At 37.3% G+C, this 16,902-nt stretch overlaps 1 protein-coding gene across 1 annotated transcript; it reads left to right on the top strand.

Annotated features, from left to right (window-relative positions):
* Positions 1-532: 532 nt before the first annotated feature.
* LOC113109628 (tight junction protein ZO-2-like) lies at positions 533-16,854 on the top strand. The gene is made up of 23 exons (XM_026273309.1): positions 533-760; positions 2,527-2,580; positions 3,072-3,196; positions 3,899-4,001; positions 4,130-4,823; positions 4,903-5,006; positions 6,181-6,334; positions 8,928-9,039; positions 9,623-9,741; positions 9,843-9,942; positions 10,238-10,388; positions 10,487-10,595; positions 10,668-10,887; positions 11,094-11,278; positions 11,714-11,809; positions 11,904-11,983; positions 12,058-12,268; positions 12,815-12,915; positions 13,076-13,297; positions 14,595-14,696; positions 14,763-15,032; positions 15,916-15,998; positions 16,110-16,854. The coding sequence occupies exons 1-23, from the start codon at positions 689-691 to the stop codon at positions 16,276-16,278; spliced, it is 3,636 nt and encodes a 1,211-aa protein (XP_026129094.1). The 5' UTR covers positions 533-688; the 3' UTR covers positions 16,279-16,854.
* The last annotated feature ends 48 nt before the right edge of the window (positions 16,855-16,902 follow it).

The raw sequence follows: 16,902 nt of genomic DNA, 5'->3' as shown, positions 1-16,902 counted from the left end.
CATGGTGTTAGACTGTTGTACACTTTAATCATACGAACTCAGTTACAGTGAGAAATCACTTATTTGACATCGTTCACCAGTAATCTGTTCTGGTTATAACAGTAAAGAGATGAATTGAGGGCAGCTCATATGCCACACGTTAATCCAATCCTGGATGAGATTTGAGGTTGAGTTAGAAAGCCATTATAGATCAAAGAACTTTGTGATGTTTAGTACTGCGCAGTTGACGAAAATAGCTCTATTATAGTAAGGCATTGAATTCGCAAATCAACTTCAAACCCTATAATCCTTCTAAATTGTAATTTAAAAAGTGATAGAAATCACTGTTAATCTACCAGTCCCTCTTTCACGTTCAAAAGCTCGTCTTGCAGAAAGAAATCCCAATCCAAAAGCATCGGCATTTCGAAGGTGGCACTTGCCTCCCTTAAGCCACGAAGAGCTTTTAATGTCAACCCAGACAGAGCCGTATCATTTGATGAATTGAAATGAAATTTTAATTTAATAGCTCAGCAGTAGACAGCATCTCGCCTGGCCCATTTTTTTGCGCCGTGGGTCGCTGTGGACGGTGGGATTTGCACAGAATGTAGGCCAGCGGCATCAGTCTTACGTCAAAGGCAGACAGATGCATTGTGCCGAGGGGTGATGTGCCTTGGCCCAGAGACTCTGTGTTCACGGGAGAGGTGACAACATGAAGACGGTCCTCTCGCTGCACAGGAAATGGGCGCACACCATCAAGGCCATCCGCATCCTCCAGGGCATCGTAAGCACTCCTGCTCTTTCCCTGTACAGCTTCACCTGTTCATGTCTTACACAGTCTGGATGAAGTATAACGTTTTGGTTGAGTTAGTTTATTTGTGACCATATGTTTAGACTTTATGGCACAGTGTTTGGTAGGAGTGTATAGGAAGGAAACTCTTTAGGGACTCTTTACTAAACACTGCCATGATGCATGTTTTATGTTGGTAAAATATATAATTATTGATCAAAAATCTACTATATACAAATTATTACGTTCCTTGATTCGTTGGATTCTTAATGTCAATGATACATTGCAATACATTTTTAGTTGAGGTACATACACTGGTGCATTTTATAATTTGATGTAGAAATTCATTTGAGATTGCAAAGCTTTAGAAATCGGTAGAAAAGTTTTCGCCAAGTTTATGACACTGTGATGAACAAAAACAGGTGGTGATGTAGTTTGATTTCTGGGTAGATCTTATTCCTTTTTTTAGACCGGCATTAGAATCAGTGATGAGAGTGATTAAACACTTAAGCATCTTTATTGCTTTAGAAAAATGCTTTTGAACTTTAACAATTGCTCAGTATGCTTTTGCTGTTCATATTGTTAGTTAGCGGTGGCAACAAGTGGAACATGTTTCCAAACTTTTTCCCATGGCTGATTTTATCACCAACACTTTTTCATGTAGTTCACACAGCAAATATTTATCATTTTACATTTTCGAGCTGTATTTTTATTTTATTAATGTGAGCTGAAATAAGTGGTGATCCAGTGGTGGAATTCGTTATATCACTTTTTTTGTTGTGTTCGTCCATTCTCAGTTTTCCACAATTGTAATTTTGGTTTATTCATAAAAAGTAGTTCTGAAAAAAGATTAATCACGATTAATCAGATCCAAAATAAAAGTTTTTATTTACAGAATATACATTTATTATGTATATATAAATACACACACATATATGTATATATTTAATATATTTAAGAAAAATGTTATATTAAATATTTTATATATGTTGTATATTAAATATAATTATGTATAATATAAATATACATGTAAATATTTTCAAAATATATGTTGTATGTGTGTCTTTATATATACATAATAAATATACACTGTCCACACATGTAATAATTCGACTGCACTAATAAAAAGTACATTAAAAAATCAACTAAAATGTTAATTTAATATGCAAGTAGGGCAGCATACAACCCAATATCCAATGCTTTCCAACTACAAACATTACCACTAGACCAAGGTCATGTTTGACATTCAATCCAGTTTTTATCCTGAGGAGATTAAAGAGCAACAATCATAATCACCCGGCGTGCACACGGGCAGATGAAGAGGCGTTTCACAGCGCAGGACGTCACGTGGCTCTCACACTGATGCTGAAGACTGCATTTAAAGGGTTTCACTCACTGACCAGGCTTCCTCTTAAAATAATTGCTTTCAAATAATGCAGGCTTCTTATTTTAAAGGGGTCATGCCATACATTTGTTAATCGTTTTATTTTTTTCCTAGCAGTCCACATATAATGGCATTAAAAAATAAAAATCTAATATTAGATCGGTAGTTATTTGTGGTTGAATTTAAAGACATATTTCAGTTCTGTCACTGAGTAATCAGATGAGCTCATGTAAATCTGTTGGAAGAGAAACGCTCGTATAGTTTTTCACTGTGGCAGCACCACGCTGCAGATTTTGCTCAGGAGATCACTGATATCTGCTGTAACTTGACTCTGTCCATCACTGTGTTACATATAAACCTGTTCATACTGTTTCAGAACCCAGTCATGGAGGAGACGGTGTGGGAGCAGTACACTGTGACCCTGCAGCGGGTGAGTACTGCACCCTGAGCTTATTGGGAGAGCTTATGGGTTTCTCTTTAAAGACTTTGCATTCTTTTAAAGACTTTATTCTTTATGTGTGTGTGTATGTATATATATATATATATATATATATATATATATATATATATATATATAAACTGTCACTATATACTATTTACTGTCACTTTTGATAGATTGAATGCATCCACGCTTAACAGTGCTAGAGGTTCAGAAAAAAATAATTAATAATACCTTATATATATATATTTATATATATATATATATTAGGACTGCCTATGCATAGGTCCCGGGATCTTGTGCAGCGCCCCTGTCTAGAACTTTCACTAACATATCCAAAATATCAGGAAAACATAATTCTGGGGTTACTTGCTAATTAGCCATTGCTGCCTGTACATATACATGAATTTAAAGTGATTTATTGTTGTAAATTAATAACTATGGTTTCATGCATAAGTGAAAAACGCAATCTTTATTAATAGGACTCCAAGATGGGCTTTGGCATTGCTGTGTCTGGAGGGAAGGACAACCCAAATGAGGAAAGTGGAGAAGCGTCTATTGTCGTATCTGATGTGCTGCAAGGGGGTCCTGCAGATGGCTTGCTATTGTAAGCTCTGAAACAACATTAAACACATCCCAGCCTTTTTTATGAGATTTGTTAATCCTAGAGTGCTATTTGAAGTAGAAAATCTATTGTAGGGTTGACATGAAACCAACATTTTTGAAGTAAAGAATTATTCTCAATACCAGTTTCCAAATCCCCCCAAAAATTCATATGCTAATGGATGCACTAATTTGATTTGAAGAGATAATAAAAAAATTATATATATATATATATATATATATATATATCTCAGTAAAATAATGATAAAGACATTAAATATAAATATTTGTATAAATTAAAGTATAAATATTATATTGATTATTACGATTCTAATACATAATAAAAGCTAAACATTATTACATTAAACAGTATATATAAATATTAATAATACCAAATTACAACAATGGAATGTATATGTATCTTTCAGATATTTTACACAATAAACAGTAATAATAAAATGCAAGAAAACAGTTATCAGTAATTGACAAATAAACTTAATTTTGGATATTCAGCCTTATTTTTTTTTTATTTAATTTGATTTCTTTGCTTTCCATTGCATTGCATTTTATTTGTTGTCTGCCAACACTATTATTCAAGGTTTTATTTATGCTGGTACTTTTGACATTCCTAAACTGTTGGAAGGATTTGGAGTCACTTTCTGCCGTGTAGAGACATTTTCTAACAGTGTTTCATGCTGTTGTTCAGTGAAAATGACAGAGTGATCCAGGTCAACAATGTGCCCATGGACGGTGTCCAACACGCCTTTGCAGTGCAGACTCTCCGCAAATGCGGCAAAGTAGCTAAAATCGTAAGTGAAACCTTTTGAATTGTTTGTTATTTCAGTTATAACTTTATTGACCATGTTTGTAAATCACTGACAGTTGAAATAAGAATTTAATGAAACAACAATTAATTTTTGTCCCCATCCTTCATCAGACGATAAAGCGATCGAGAAAAATTCCCGTCAGTGTGACAAAACGTGCCGCATCCCCAGACGACCGCGTCTTTAGTGGCGATTACAACGACGACTATGACCATGACCGGCGCAGCGTCTACAGCGGCCGCAGCTACCCTGACCGCGACGTGAGTTACGCAGACGAGCGTGATCGTGACTACGAGCGCAGCCGCGGGAGGAGCATGGAGCGCGGCCTGAGCCCTGACAGACAGCACAGACGAGACGGCAGCCGCGGCCGAACGCTGGACCACGAGCGCAGCCCCGACCGCCGCTACCGAAGTGACCACAAGCTGGATCGCGATCACAGCCCGGACCGGCGCTACCGAAGCGATCGCGCACTGGACCGCAACTACAGTCCGGAGAGACGCTATCGCAGCGAACACAACCTGGACAGAGAGCGGAGTCCGGAAAGACAGTACCGCAGTGACCGCGCACTGGACAGATCACATAGTCCTGAGACGCGCTACAGGCCCGAACCGGCTCCGGGATACAGCAGAGAGAATCTAGCCAGCGACCACGAGCGCAGGAGGTTCGATCCGCGGCAGGACGAATCCATGAAGAGGAGTAACAGTCGAGACCGGCTGGATCACTCGCCCTCGCCGCCGCCGCCACAGCGACTCGAACCCCTGGAGAAGCCACTCAATGTTACTTTACTAAAGAACCGGCCCAATGATGGTAGATACACACTACCTACGTGTATCTGTTTCTGCCTGCAGCCAATCGTCTAACGTGATGTTTTCTCATATCTGTCCAGAGTATGGCCTTCGTCTCGGCAGTCAGCTGTTCATCAAAGCGATGACGAGCACCGGCCTGGCATCCAAAGAAGGCAAACTACAGGAAGGTGACATTATTCTGAAAGTACGTCTCTTGAACAACCACTCTGAACACAACTCAAAATTTGTAGCATATACATGTATATACAAAATATATAAGCCTATTGCCTACAAAATATATAACTTTATAATAACAACCATTCACATTCAGAACTGCTTATCTACCACATCGCAGTGCATATCCTAGCATTGTGATGATGCATTTTGGACTAGCAAGCACTTCCCTTTTTCCTTTTTTCCCCATGTTTTTGCTAACCAAGCAACTGCTTAATGCACACCAAGGCTGCATTTATATGATCAGTACAATACAGTAAAAACTGTGAAATATTTTTATTATTTAATAAGCTGTTTTCCATGTGAATTTTGTTAAATAGTCATTTATTCTTGTGTTCAACTTGAAAGCTGTATTTTCAGCATCATTGCTCCAGTCTTCAGTGTCACATGATCCTTCAGAAATCATTCAAATATGATGATTTTCTGCTCAAGAAACATTGTTGATTATTACAAATGTTGAAAACCGTTGTGCTGCTTCCTGATTTTAGTGGAAAAGTTCAAAGGAGCAGCATTCATTTGAAACAATTTAATGCATTCTTGATCAATAAAAGTATTAGTTAAATGTGACCCTGGACCACAAACCAGTCTTACTTGTCAATTTTATCAAAAATTTCGATTTATACATCATTTCAAAGCTGAATAAATTGTTAGGATCTGACAATATTTGGCTGAGATGCAACTATTTGAAAATCTGGAATCTGAGGGTGCAAAAAAAAAAATCTAAATACTCGAAAATAACCTTTAAAGTTGTCCAAATAAAGTCCTTAGCAATGCATATTACTATATTTACGGTAGGAAATGTACAAAATCTGTTAATGGAACATGATCTTTACTTAATATCCTAATGAATTTTGGCATAAAAGAATAATCAATAATTTTGACCCACACAGTGTTTTTTTAGTTTTGTTTTTCGTTTGCTAAATATACCCCAGACTGGATTTGTGCTCCAGGGTCCAATATAAAAAACGTGTGTTCTCTCATGTTTTTTCACACACATGCAGACACACAGACACTGTAGTGTGAATACAGCGAGGTGTTTAGAGATGCCATCAGGTCCTAAAAAAAAAGCTTACTGACCCCAAACTCTCTTTTTTCTCCTCAAATTTGTTGTACTTTATTTATTGATATTTACTTCCATGTGTCAGATTAACGGTACGGCCACAGAGAACCTGTCTCTGAGCGACGCAGGGAAGCTGATCGAGAAGTCTCGTGGGAAGCTGCAGCTGGTGGTGCAGAGGGATCGCAGTCAGGTGCTCATCCGAGTCCCACCCATGGCAGACAGCGACTCAGAAATAGATGGTGAGGACATCAAAACACTTTCAAATGAACAATTACAATTTGTCTGATTGGACTGAAGCCCTGTTTCATTTTGCCACTGTTGCATTCCATATGAACACAGAAATTTGGGATGGGACATATCAATACTACACACATCACATTTTTTCATATTTCAGTACTTAACGTTTTTGCATCATTATATTTTATTAAATTAAAATATTTAACGGACAATAATTCATACTGATTGTTGTTTGATTAAATATTGTTTGTATATATATCATTACCTTGTGACATATGTGAAGTATAGTGATGCAGGACTCCAAACTGCGACTAAAATTTGCAACAATAAATATTAAATTGCGAGTTAAGTTTTTGCTGATGTCACCACTGGCGACTGGCCCTATGTATTTACATGTTATCACTTTAAAAAGTGTGTGTAATAACTTTTTTCCTGATTGGTTTGGGATCACATTTTGTTATGTTTGCGCATTAAACTGAGACAATGCACATCAAATCTTTAGTGGAAAAGAGTTTCAAACAGACCTCATCTCTGCCGCGCAGCAGCGCTGACATACAGTTGATCAGCGCGAGAGAGAGAGAGAAATGATGGAGACTTGAAGAGAAAGTGTAGAAAAGCAGTGCTTATTACCTGCACAACTTGAACAAACTAAAACGGGTAAAGCAGTCAGCTGTGTGGATATTGGCAATATCGTTAAACAATTCTCGTTTATAATCATTAATAATATGGCTTCTTCTTAAGATCTTACTGTAGGTCTATGCTGTTGTCTGTTAATGTGTGAACTTCATTATTTGAAGCACACTTGTCGTCTAGCAATCGCAAAAAGCTTTGTGCTTTGTTACTTTTATAATTAACACAGTATCAGCTTCAAAATGATTCCAAATTCATAATGAAATTCAAACAATACAGTTTTGGCGCTCTTTACTGTGGCAGGTGCGATTGTGAGCCTCAGTTCAAGCAGCATGTGAACCTTGCATACCTTTCTCTTTATTACTAGAGTACATAATGAACATGAATTAACATCAAAATGTAGGCTGTTTGATAAGAGAGCCTACAGTACAACATTTTCAAACTGCGGAAAATGTGTAAAGCTTGTAAACATTGCAATGTAATATACAGGTGCTTCTCAATAAATTAGAATGTCAAGGAAAAATGTATTTAATTTATTTCAGTAATTCAACTCAAATTGTGAAACTCGTGTATTAAATAAATTCAGTGCACATGAACCGAAGTAGCCTAGGTCTTTGGTTCTTTTAATTGTGATGATTTTGGCTCACATTTAATAAAAACCCACCAATTCACGATCTCAACAAATCAGAATATGTTGACATGCCAATCAGCTAATCTAGTCAATTTGAGTTGAATTACTGAAATGAATTAACTTTTCCAGAACATTCTAATGTATTGAGAAGCACCTGTACAATTACCTCAGAATAACCATTTGGTTTCCATAAGCTCATCAGTCAGATAGAAAAATAACTATAAAGAGGAGCATTTTGCTATATTTATGCACTGTTGCAATTGAATATTTTTTTACTTAACCTGTTGTCTACATAATTGAAGTCCTATAAAATTGCATTTTACTAATTAAGAAAAACAGACTGAACGTGTGAAAGACATACACTCTTAAAAAAGGTGCTTAAAAGGTTCTTAACAGAACCATTTTTGGTTCCACAAAGAACAGTTCACTCTTTCTGACCTTTTTATAATCAGATGTTTAAGGTTCTTTATGAAACCATTTAGACAAAATATTTTTTTTCTATGGCATCATGAAGCACCTTTATTTTTAAGAGTGTATGACAACATTTACAGGATGCATTGAGCAGGAGCCCAAACTACACTCAGGGGCCAAGTGATGCTCATAGTCCATGACATTGGTACAGATTCTGTGTAATAAACAATGCTTGACAAAATTACAAGTTGGAAAAGACATTTAGCTCCCACTTTAAGTGAACCTTAGTTCCCAGGTCATCTACAAGATGGATCAAAATGCTGATAAAGTCAAGAAAAGATGAGACATAAACACATGACAGTATGATTGAAAAAGTTCAAATGTAAAAAATTAATTATAACAAAATAAATAAAACTCATTTATTCTGTGGCACCTAAAAAAATCATTTAGCGCCTATGTTTTTTTCTTTTAGGAGCCAATGGCTCCTTGCTCGATTTTTTTTGTTTGGAGCCCTGTGATGTATGATTTTGTGAGGTATTTGGCGAAACCCAGCCTTAATCTTTTGAGTGACCTCTGACCTCTTGCCTTTTTATGGACTGCTGTACTGACACTGGATTGGAGAGAAAGGCTTTTGGCTTTGGGAGGATTACATAAACCCTACCCATAATCCAAATCTTATGAGAAATGTCATTTTATAAACTCTAGTGACACTTTTACCATGTTTTGGAAGTTGTTTGTTCATGTTCTTCTGGAAATCTATGATAATGAAAAAACCAAATCTGGTTTTAATCAGCGTGTTTTACATTTCTCAGGTCTAGGGATTCAAACCTTTGAGACTTTGCTGTATAACCCGTCATGCACTGTGCCAATAATGGGGATTTAAAGCAAGTGTGATGGCGACACGTTGTGCATGTGTGTTTCAGATATCTCGGAGATCGAGTCGTACCGCTCTTATTCTCCTCCGGAGGACCGGCGGAGTCATCCCTCAGACCTCTCCTCACACTCCTCTAATGAGAGACTGCAGGACAAAAACAGGTAACACACTGCCTTGAGAGCCCAGCGGTCACTAATGACTCTTCACTAACGCCAGAGTTACTAGAACACTTTACAATTAGGCTCCATGCACTAATATATTCAATTAATTAATTAATTCTAAAGCATTTATTATCTTAACTAATGTTAACTGTAAAATTAACTAATACATTATTCAATTCAAAAGTTGTATTTGTTAATGTTATTTAATGCACCTGAGCTAACATGAGCTAACAATGAACAGTTGCTTTTTATTACCTAACAGATTAATAAATGCTCTAATAAACGTGTTGCTCATTGTTATTTAATGTGAGCTAATGCATTAACTAGTGCAACCTTATTGTAAAGTGTTACCAAGTAGCTAGTTCTCAAAAGGTAATAATTTAAACTACAGTCAAGCTACCCTTTAAAACAAACACTGATGCTGCATGGATGCAACAAATAAAATGAGAAAACTGTCAAATTTATAATACAACCTGATGCAGAAGCACGATTGAATGATTTTCCAAATGAACTGGCAACACATTCAACAGAAAGGTTACAGAAGCCAGTGCAAATGGAGTATGTTATTTTCTTCTGTTGGTAGAGATGAGCCTCCCAAGAGACTGGCTAAAATGGGAGCGATGCCGACTCCGTTCAGAGCGGCGCCGGTGGAGCTCCTGCCTCCACCTGTGGAGAAGGAAGAGCCTCGCAGCGAGTCTCCAGGTACCACAGTAACCCTACTGAATACATGGTCAGTTGCACCATCTAGAATCAGAAGAATAGAAGACACAGATGATGAGAACGGGGTGTTTTTATGTATTCAGCTCCTGTGGTGAATGCTGCTCCAAAAAGTGTTCCAGTGAAAGCCAAGCCTCTGCCAAAGGTGTCCCTGCGGCCCAGTCTGGAGGACCAGGAGATATACGGGTTTGTACCGCATTCACTCTTGGCTTTAAATTCTAATTATAAGATAAACCTAAAAGCTGTCCATTTTATTTGGTCTATAATAAAAAATATATATATTTGATCAAGGGATTTAGTTGCAGAAAACTCCAATGTCCACCAATGGACTATTTAATTTCAGTATCCATTTTTGACTTAAACACGACATATTATCTAGAGACATGCCTTGACATAAAGAATCCCTTGTTACAGGTTTATTTCTGCTTGCTTGCTGATATATTTACACAACTTTGTGGTTCTAACGAATAATCTCCCACAGCCCCAACACTGTGATGGTGCGCTTCCAGAAGGGCGATAGTGTTGGCCTGCGTCTCGCTGGAGGAAACGACGTGGGCATTTTTATCGCAGGCGTTCAGGAGGACAGTCCTGCAGAGATCGAGGGACTCCACACCGGAGACCAGATCGTGAAGGTGCAACAGCACTGGCTCTGCTTTTAATATAGTGTGCATTTATCCATCATACATTTTCCCACATTGTCCAATGGTGATCAGTTTTTCTTCCCCTGCAGGTGAATAATATGGATTTCAGAGGAATGGTCCGGGAAGACGCAGTCCTGTATTTACTAGAGATTCCCAAAGGAGAGGATGTGACCATCTTAGCTCAAAGCAAACCTGATGGTACTTCAAAACATACTGATGACTTTTGAGCAACAGAAGAGATGTGAATAACTCTCGTTTGCTTTATTTCAGTGTATGAAGACATCCTGGCATCTGGACGAGGTGATAACATCTTCATCAGAACTCACTTTGAATATGAGAAAGAGCTCCCTCAGAGCTTGACCTTCTCCAGAGGAGAGGTTTTTAAAGTGGTGGACACCCTGTACGACGGAAAGCTGGGTAACTGGCTCGCCATCCGCATGGGCAAAGACAATCAGCTCCTGGAGAAAGGCATCATACCCAGCAAGAGCAGGTGAGACATGAAATACACAGTGCCTCAAAAGGTCATAAGTTTACTGTATTTATTAAGCATTGCTAGGAGGAAAACTTAACATGAAGTCAAAAGTGACCCTCTGAAATGACGTTTGCTGACATCACCTACTCTGCTATTTCATGTTGATATTAAAAGGTCATTATTTGTAAGGTGTCCGTGTGATCATGTTATTTGCATACTATCAGAGCGGAGCAGATGGCAAACGTTCAGAACGCACAGAAAGGCGCTGCCAATGACAGAGGAGACTTCTGGAGGCTGAGAGGTCAAAGAGCAGCCAAGAAAAAAGACCTTCGCAAGAGCAGGGAGGATCTGAGCGCTACCCCGGTCACCACACGCTTCCCAGCCTACGAGAGAGTGGTGCTGCGGGAAGGTGAGCCCAGCATGCATTGCTTCACCTAACATGCATTTCTGTTTAAATATACACTTGAGTGAACTGGGGCTAAATAAATAAAAGTTTTAAAAAGTAATAATTTATTATTAAATAATTCTATTAATTATTTAACTTTTTATTTTTGGTGCTTTTTCACTAGACCCTCTTGATGAAGTTTCTAAATTATATGCATTTTGTTAATTTATACATGCCTTTTATTTGTGAATAAAGTATTTTGTTTAATCCTATTAAATTTTTTTATTTATAATTTAGAGTTGATTATTTAAGGCACTCGGATGTGTTGTGTTCAATACATTTAATACAAAATCATTTTGGGGATTTTTTAAAATACATTTTAAATACAATTAATATATATATATAAAATATAATTTTATGTCATTTCATTTACTTAGTGTTTTCTCTCTGCCCCTCCAGCTGGGTTCAGGAGGCCTGTCGTAATATTCGGCCCTATTTCAGATGTGGCCAATGAAAAACTGAGCAGTGATCTTCCAGAGGAGTTTGTCACAGCAAGTAAGCCCTTCTCCACTTGTGTGAAAGATCTCTTCTTCTCTATCGATGTGTAGTTATGATCAGGAGTTTGATCTGTGTTATTGTCCCATGACAGAGACCGAACCGAAAGACGCGGGCTCAGAGAAGTCGTCTGGTGTTGTGAGACTCAATACTATTCGTCAGATCATCGAGCAGGTAAACACAGTCACCGTTCTGAGATTATAACAGAAATTCATCAACATCTAAGAATATTTTTTTCTTGTTCCTAGGACCGACATGCTCTGCTTGACGTCACCCCGAAGGCCGTGGACACCCTGAACTACACCCAGTGGTATCCCATCGTCATTTTCCTCAACCCAGACAGTAAACAGGGGGTGAAGACCATGAGGAACCGTCTGGCTCCCGGCTCCAACCGCAGTTCACGCAAGCTTTACGAACAAGCAGTTAAACTGCGCAAAACCTGCTCGCACCTGTTCACTGGTCAGTCTGATGAGCCTTTCCTCAGCAAATATAGAGATCACAGTCATATAAGATCCATTTGATTCTTTCCCCAGTTCTGATTTATTTATTTATTTATTTTGTTTATTCTTGTTCTATTTTTATGGTTCAATTAAATGTTTGCAATCAATAAAGAGGTCTAAAAAATTTAATAACAATTAAAGTTAGGGCACCATAAAATGAGTATTTTATTTTTCTCAAATTGGTTTCCCCCTTCTTTTTTTTTTCTTTTTTTTTTATAGTTGCATTTTAATGGTTTAAACTAATCATAAAGCATGTCTGATCAGTTGAATTCAAGAAACTTTCACAACTCAATTTATTGACATTTTTACAAAAATGGTGCCCTATATATATATATATATAAATTGTTACTTTTTCTCTTTTTTTGGCCAAAGTGCTACACAACAGAGGTTTAGTGTCAGGAATTAAAATATTACTAAAGAAGAAAAATTAAATAAAATGATAAAAAATTATATTTCTTAAAAAAGAATCAAGTTATAAAAGTGTAAACTGTGCTTCCCTGTGCAGCTAGCGTTGATCTGAACTCTTCCCATGATGCCTGGTATGGAAGTCTCAAGGATGCTGTACGAGAACAGCAGGAGAAAGCTGTGTGGGTCTGTGAAAGCAAGGTAAGCGTAATACATGACACAATTACTAACAACTGGGCTTCCTCTCATGGATTTGTATTTCCTTAAACAAAACTGATTTTCTAATTGAGTTTATAATGCTTAACTGAGATGTGAAACGACCACCGTGAGACGTTTGAGAGGTCTGTGTGTTTGACTCCAGCTGGATGGGTCTGAGGAGGACCTGGAGCTCCATGATGACCGTATGTCGTACCTGTCGGCCATGAGCGCAGACTACCTGAGCATGGACAGCCGTCTGACCAGTGACTACGAGGACACGGCGGATGAGGGCGGCGCGTACACAGACAACGAGCTTGACGAGTCCACCGACGAGCCGCAGCCCATGTCCGCCATCAGCCGCTCCTCTGAGCCTGTTAGTGACGAGGTTAGTGTGCTGTGGAAACTACCTTCCTGTCATCTGACCACAGTCACGAATGGGATTTAAGCCCTATCATTTGATGATAAACCTCTGTAATCATCACTCACTGTCATATACCAGTGTCAGTGAGAAGAAAAGTCCTGGTTTGAGCACGCTGCTCCCCACAGGTCACTTGACAAACTGCATATTCACCACACAGTCATGTTCATCATCAGCCTGACACGTGATGATCTTTAAACTATCAGCCAGAAATCACACGCTCTTGTTTACTCACACTGAATGTGTGTGTCATTCAACAAGAGCCTGATTGAATAACTCTAGAAGTTAAATAGTTTAAATACATGTCAATGTACATAAAATGATTTATGACATTTCTCAAGGCAATTTTCCAACTAGCAAGACTTCTTGTATACTATGAATAGTGTGAAGTTTTTTTAATGACTGTCATAAAAACATAATGTTTTTACAAGGATCCAGTCTGTGATGTAATTTTATGTTTCATGATAAAAATGACTTTCTCACTGACACTAACCTGGCAGGAAACATGTTTTCTTTTCTTGCATTATCCTTTTTATTTTTATTTTTTAATAATAACATTACTTTGCACTTCTGTCAAAAAAATTGGGGTTATGTTTTATATATATATTTATTTATTTATTTAATGTTATTTAGGAATGATGCATTAAATTGATCAAAAGTGACAGTAAAAACATTTGTTATAAAATATTTCTATTTAAATAAATGCAGATCCACTTCAGTTTCCACTAAAATATTAAGCACCAAAACCATTTTCAATGTTAATAATAATCAGAAATGTTTCTTGAGCACCAAATCAGTATATTGTATTGTGTTCCTGTAGCTCTTTTGGTAGAACACTGCTATGAAGCCCAAGGTTGGGGGTTTGATTCCCCGGGAACACGATATGTGATAATTGATAGTCTGAATGCACTGTAAAAAAAAAGCGTCTGCTAAATGCATAAATTTAATTTAATAAGTAGTTTTAATTTTAACGATTTTATAACAATTTTTTATTATAATCTTATTTTTAAAAACTTGTTTTAATACAGCCTTGGTGTCCATAAAATACAAAGATGATAGTAGTAACAATAGTTATAATAATAATAATACAAAAAATGCAAAAAAACAAACAAACAAATTTTTTTCTTTCCAAAGAGTTGTTATATCAAAGTAAATTTTAATTCAGTAATTAAAAACTTGACTGTTGTAGGTCTGCATAATTTTTTTAAATGTTTTTTTTTAATGACTTAATGCTACATTTATCACTTTTTCCACTGTCACGCAGAGACCCATACCTGCTCCTCAGGAGCGTTCGAAGAAAGCTGCGAGCAGAGAGGTGCAGCGGGACCCCAGCCCCCCTCCATCATTTGTCCCTGAACCCCCGAAGGTGAGTGTTTCCCAGACCTCATCACTCCTCACAGGAGCTGAGCTCAAACAGCTGGTGTTCCTGCAGGTGCGGGCAGCTTCACGTCCTGCAGACTCTCGCTCCAGCAGCACAGTCAGCAGTGACGCTCCTGTCAGTAACAAACCTCTTCCACCGCCGGTAGCCCAGAAGCCCAGCTTCAGCTCCAGGACGGCCCCCACAGACGACACGACCTCCAGCGACCCTCTCGATGACCCCGCCAACCGCACCTTCCGGGGAAAGGTGAAGGCCTTCGAGCAAATGGACCACCTGGCCCGGGCCAAAAGGATGCTGGAGCTGCAGGAGGCGGAGCAAGCGCGGGTTTGTGTCTCGTCTCATTCACACAATACACACCAGCTTCTGTGTGTCTCACAGCAGGAACATCACAAACACTCTCCACCGATCTCTTATTACACCCCAAACAAAATGAAACATTTATTAATTTATTCTCATTATTACAATTAAACATAGATTTCACTGCTGATTTTAATTTAAAAAGGAAAAAAGTCTAAAGAGGCTGATTTGGTGAAAAATATAAAAACTATGTGTGTCTGTGTGTCTGTGTGTCTGTGTGTGTGTGTGTATGTATGTATGTATGTGTGTATATATATATATATATATATATATATATATATATATATATATATATATATATATATATTAATATCAATATAATTTTTTAATTTCTATATCATTCGTAATATAATGATATATAAATTGTAAATGTATATGTTCATGAAAAATAAAGTTTCCATAAAATGGAAATCACTGTAATTCAAAAGAAAATCACCAAAACCACAAGGAAAATATGTATAAATAAAAATATTTATGTTTGATAAAACAAATTTTGTTTTATTATTATTATTATTATTATTATTGTCACAGCAGTTAAGCATATATCTAATTTGGAATGTATTTGTTTATTTAAAAATAAAAATAAAACAAAGGAATAGTCTAAACAGGCTGGTTTTGGGTAAAATGTAAAAACTATGATTATAAAAATGTATATATATTTTGTATATTATTTAATTTGTGTAAATTAAATGTTAAATAACTTTAATAAATGTATTATTTCATAACCATAATATATAAATATACTTAATTCAAATTGTAAAATAAAATTATTTTCAATTTTTAGGGTGAAAATAGTGATTGATGAAAACTTACAGAAAACTGAAATCACTAATTTTTTTTTTTTAAACAGCTGGAAATATCTCAGAAACATCCAGATATTTATGCAGTTCCCCACAAGCCAAAACCAAACCAAAACAGGCCTCAACCAATTGGGTAAGTTTGTTCCTGGGAGGTCTTTTCCCCACTAATGCACACTAATTAAAGTGTTGATGTGCTGTTTTGTTGAGCGGGCCGTCCCATCACTAAATGCTCTGTTCCCTACAGCTCCAGCTCAAACTCTGAGTCCCACAGCTCCTCTAAAGTGCCGTATTCAGAGAGCCGCTCTCAGCACCGCACCAAAGATGATGTTGAAGAGGAGTATCGCCGACAGCTGGCCGACCAAACCCGCAGAGGCCTCTACAATCCCCAGAAATACAGCGACACTGAGCTCTAGCAGGGGATGTGTCCTGTGCATGTCCTCATGAAGGAAATCGAGGTGTTTCTAGTTGTTGTGTGAGTAAGAGGGACTATCATGAACCACAGATAAAGCAGATGAGACCATTTCTAGCCACAAACACACATGCAGAATAAACATGCCATTTATAAAACGGCATCTTTTTATACCTTTATATGAAATCTCAGTGTTATTTCTTGTCTGCATGTAGTTTTTTTGTTTGTTCTTTCAGACTATTTGTACGTCTTTTAGTTTTCTCCCACAAGGCCACGTGTCGGTTTCTACTGAAAGCTACTAGATTTAGTTAACTTAACACTGTTCAAGTTTGCCGTAACCCAAAGTGAAAGTGGGTTAAATGTTATTTTCCAAAATATCTGCTGAAGTGCCTCAATGTCATCGATCAATCATGTATTAACCTGTGCATATACTACTATACTAACTCATATACACGACCGGCTTATGATATAATGTCACATTAGTTTTTATTAGTGTGTGTCTATGATTTAACCACTAATAAAACAAGAGTTGTGGGATTTTTACATTTTGAAAAAGACAAATAAATAAACCTTTTAATGTTGTTACTTTGCGTGTCATTCTTTATGCCTTTCTCATTGCTATTTATAA

The sequence above is a fragment of the Carassius auratus genome, chromosome 10 (assembly GCF_003368295.1).
Source record: "Carassius auratus strain Wakin chromosome 10, ASM336829v1, whole genome shotgun sequence".
NCBI lineage: Eukaryota > Metazoa > Chordata > Actinopteri > Cypriniformes > Cyprinidae > Carassius > Carassius auratus.
This window is presented reverse-complemented; position numbering and strand designations above follow the sequence as displayed.

Bases quoted from the DNA above. Each gene is read 5' to 3' on its own strand.
- LOC113109628 (XM_026273309.1), top strand. From the start codon at position 689: ATGAAGACGGTCCTCTCGCTGCACAGGAAATGGGCGCACACCATCAAG. The intron at 2,581-3,071 runs GTGAGTACTGCA...CTTTATTAATAG, and splicing joins ACACTGTGACCCTGCAGCGG to GACTCCAAGATGGGCTTTGG. The intron at 11,810-11,903 runs GTAAGCCCTTCT...GTCCCATGACAG, and splicing joins AGAGGAGTTTGTCACAGCAA to AGACCGAACCGAAAGACGCG.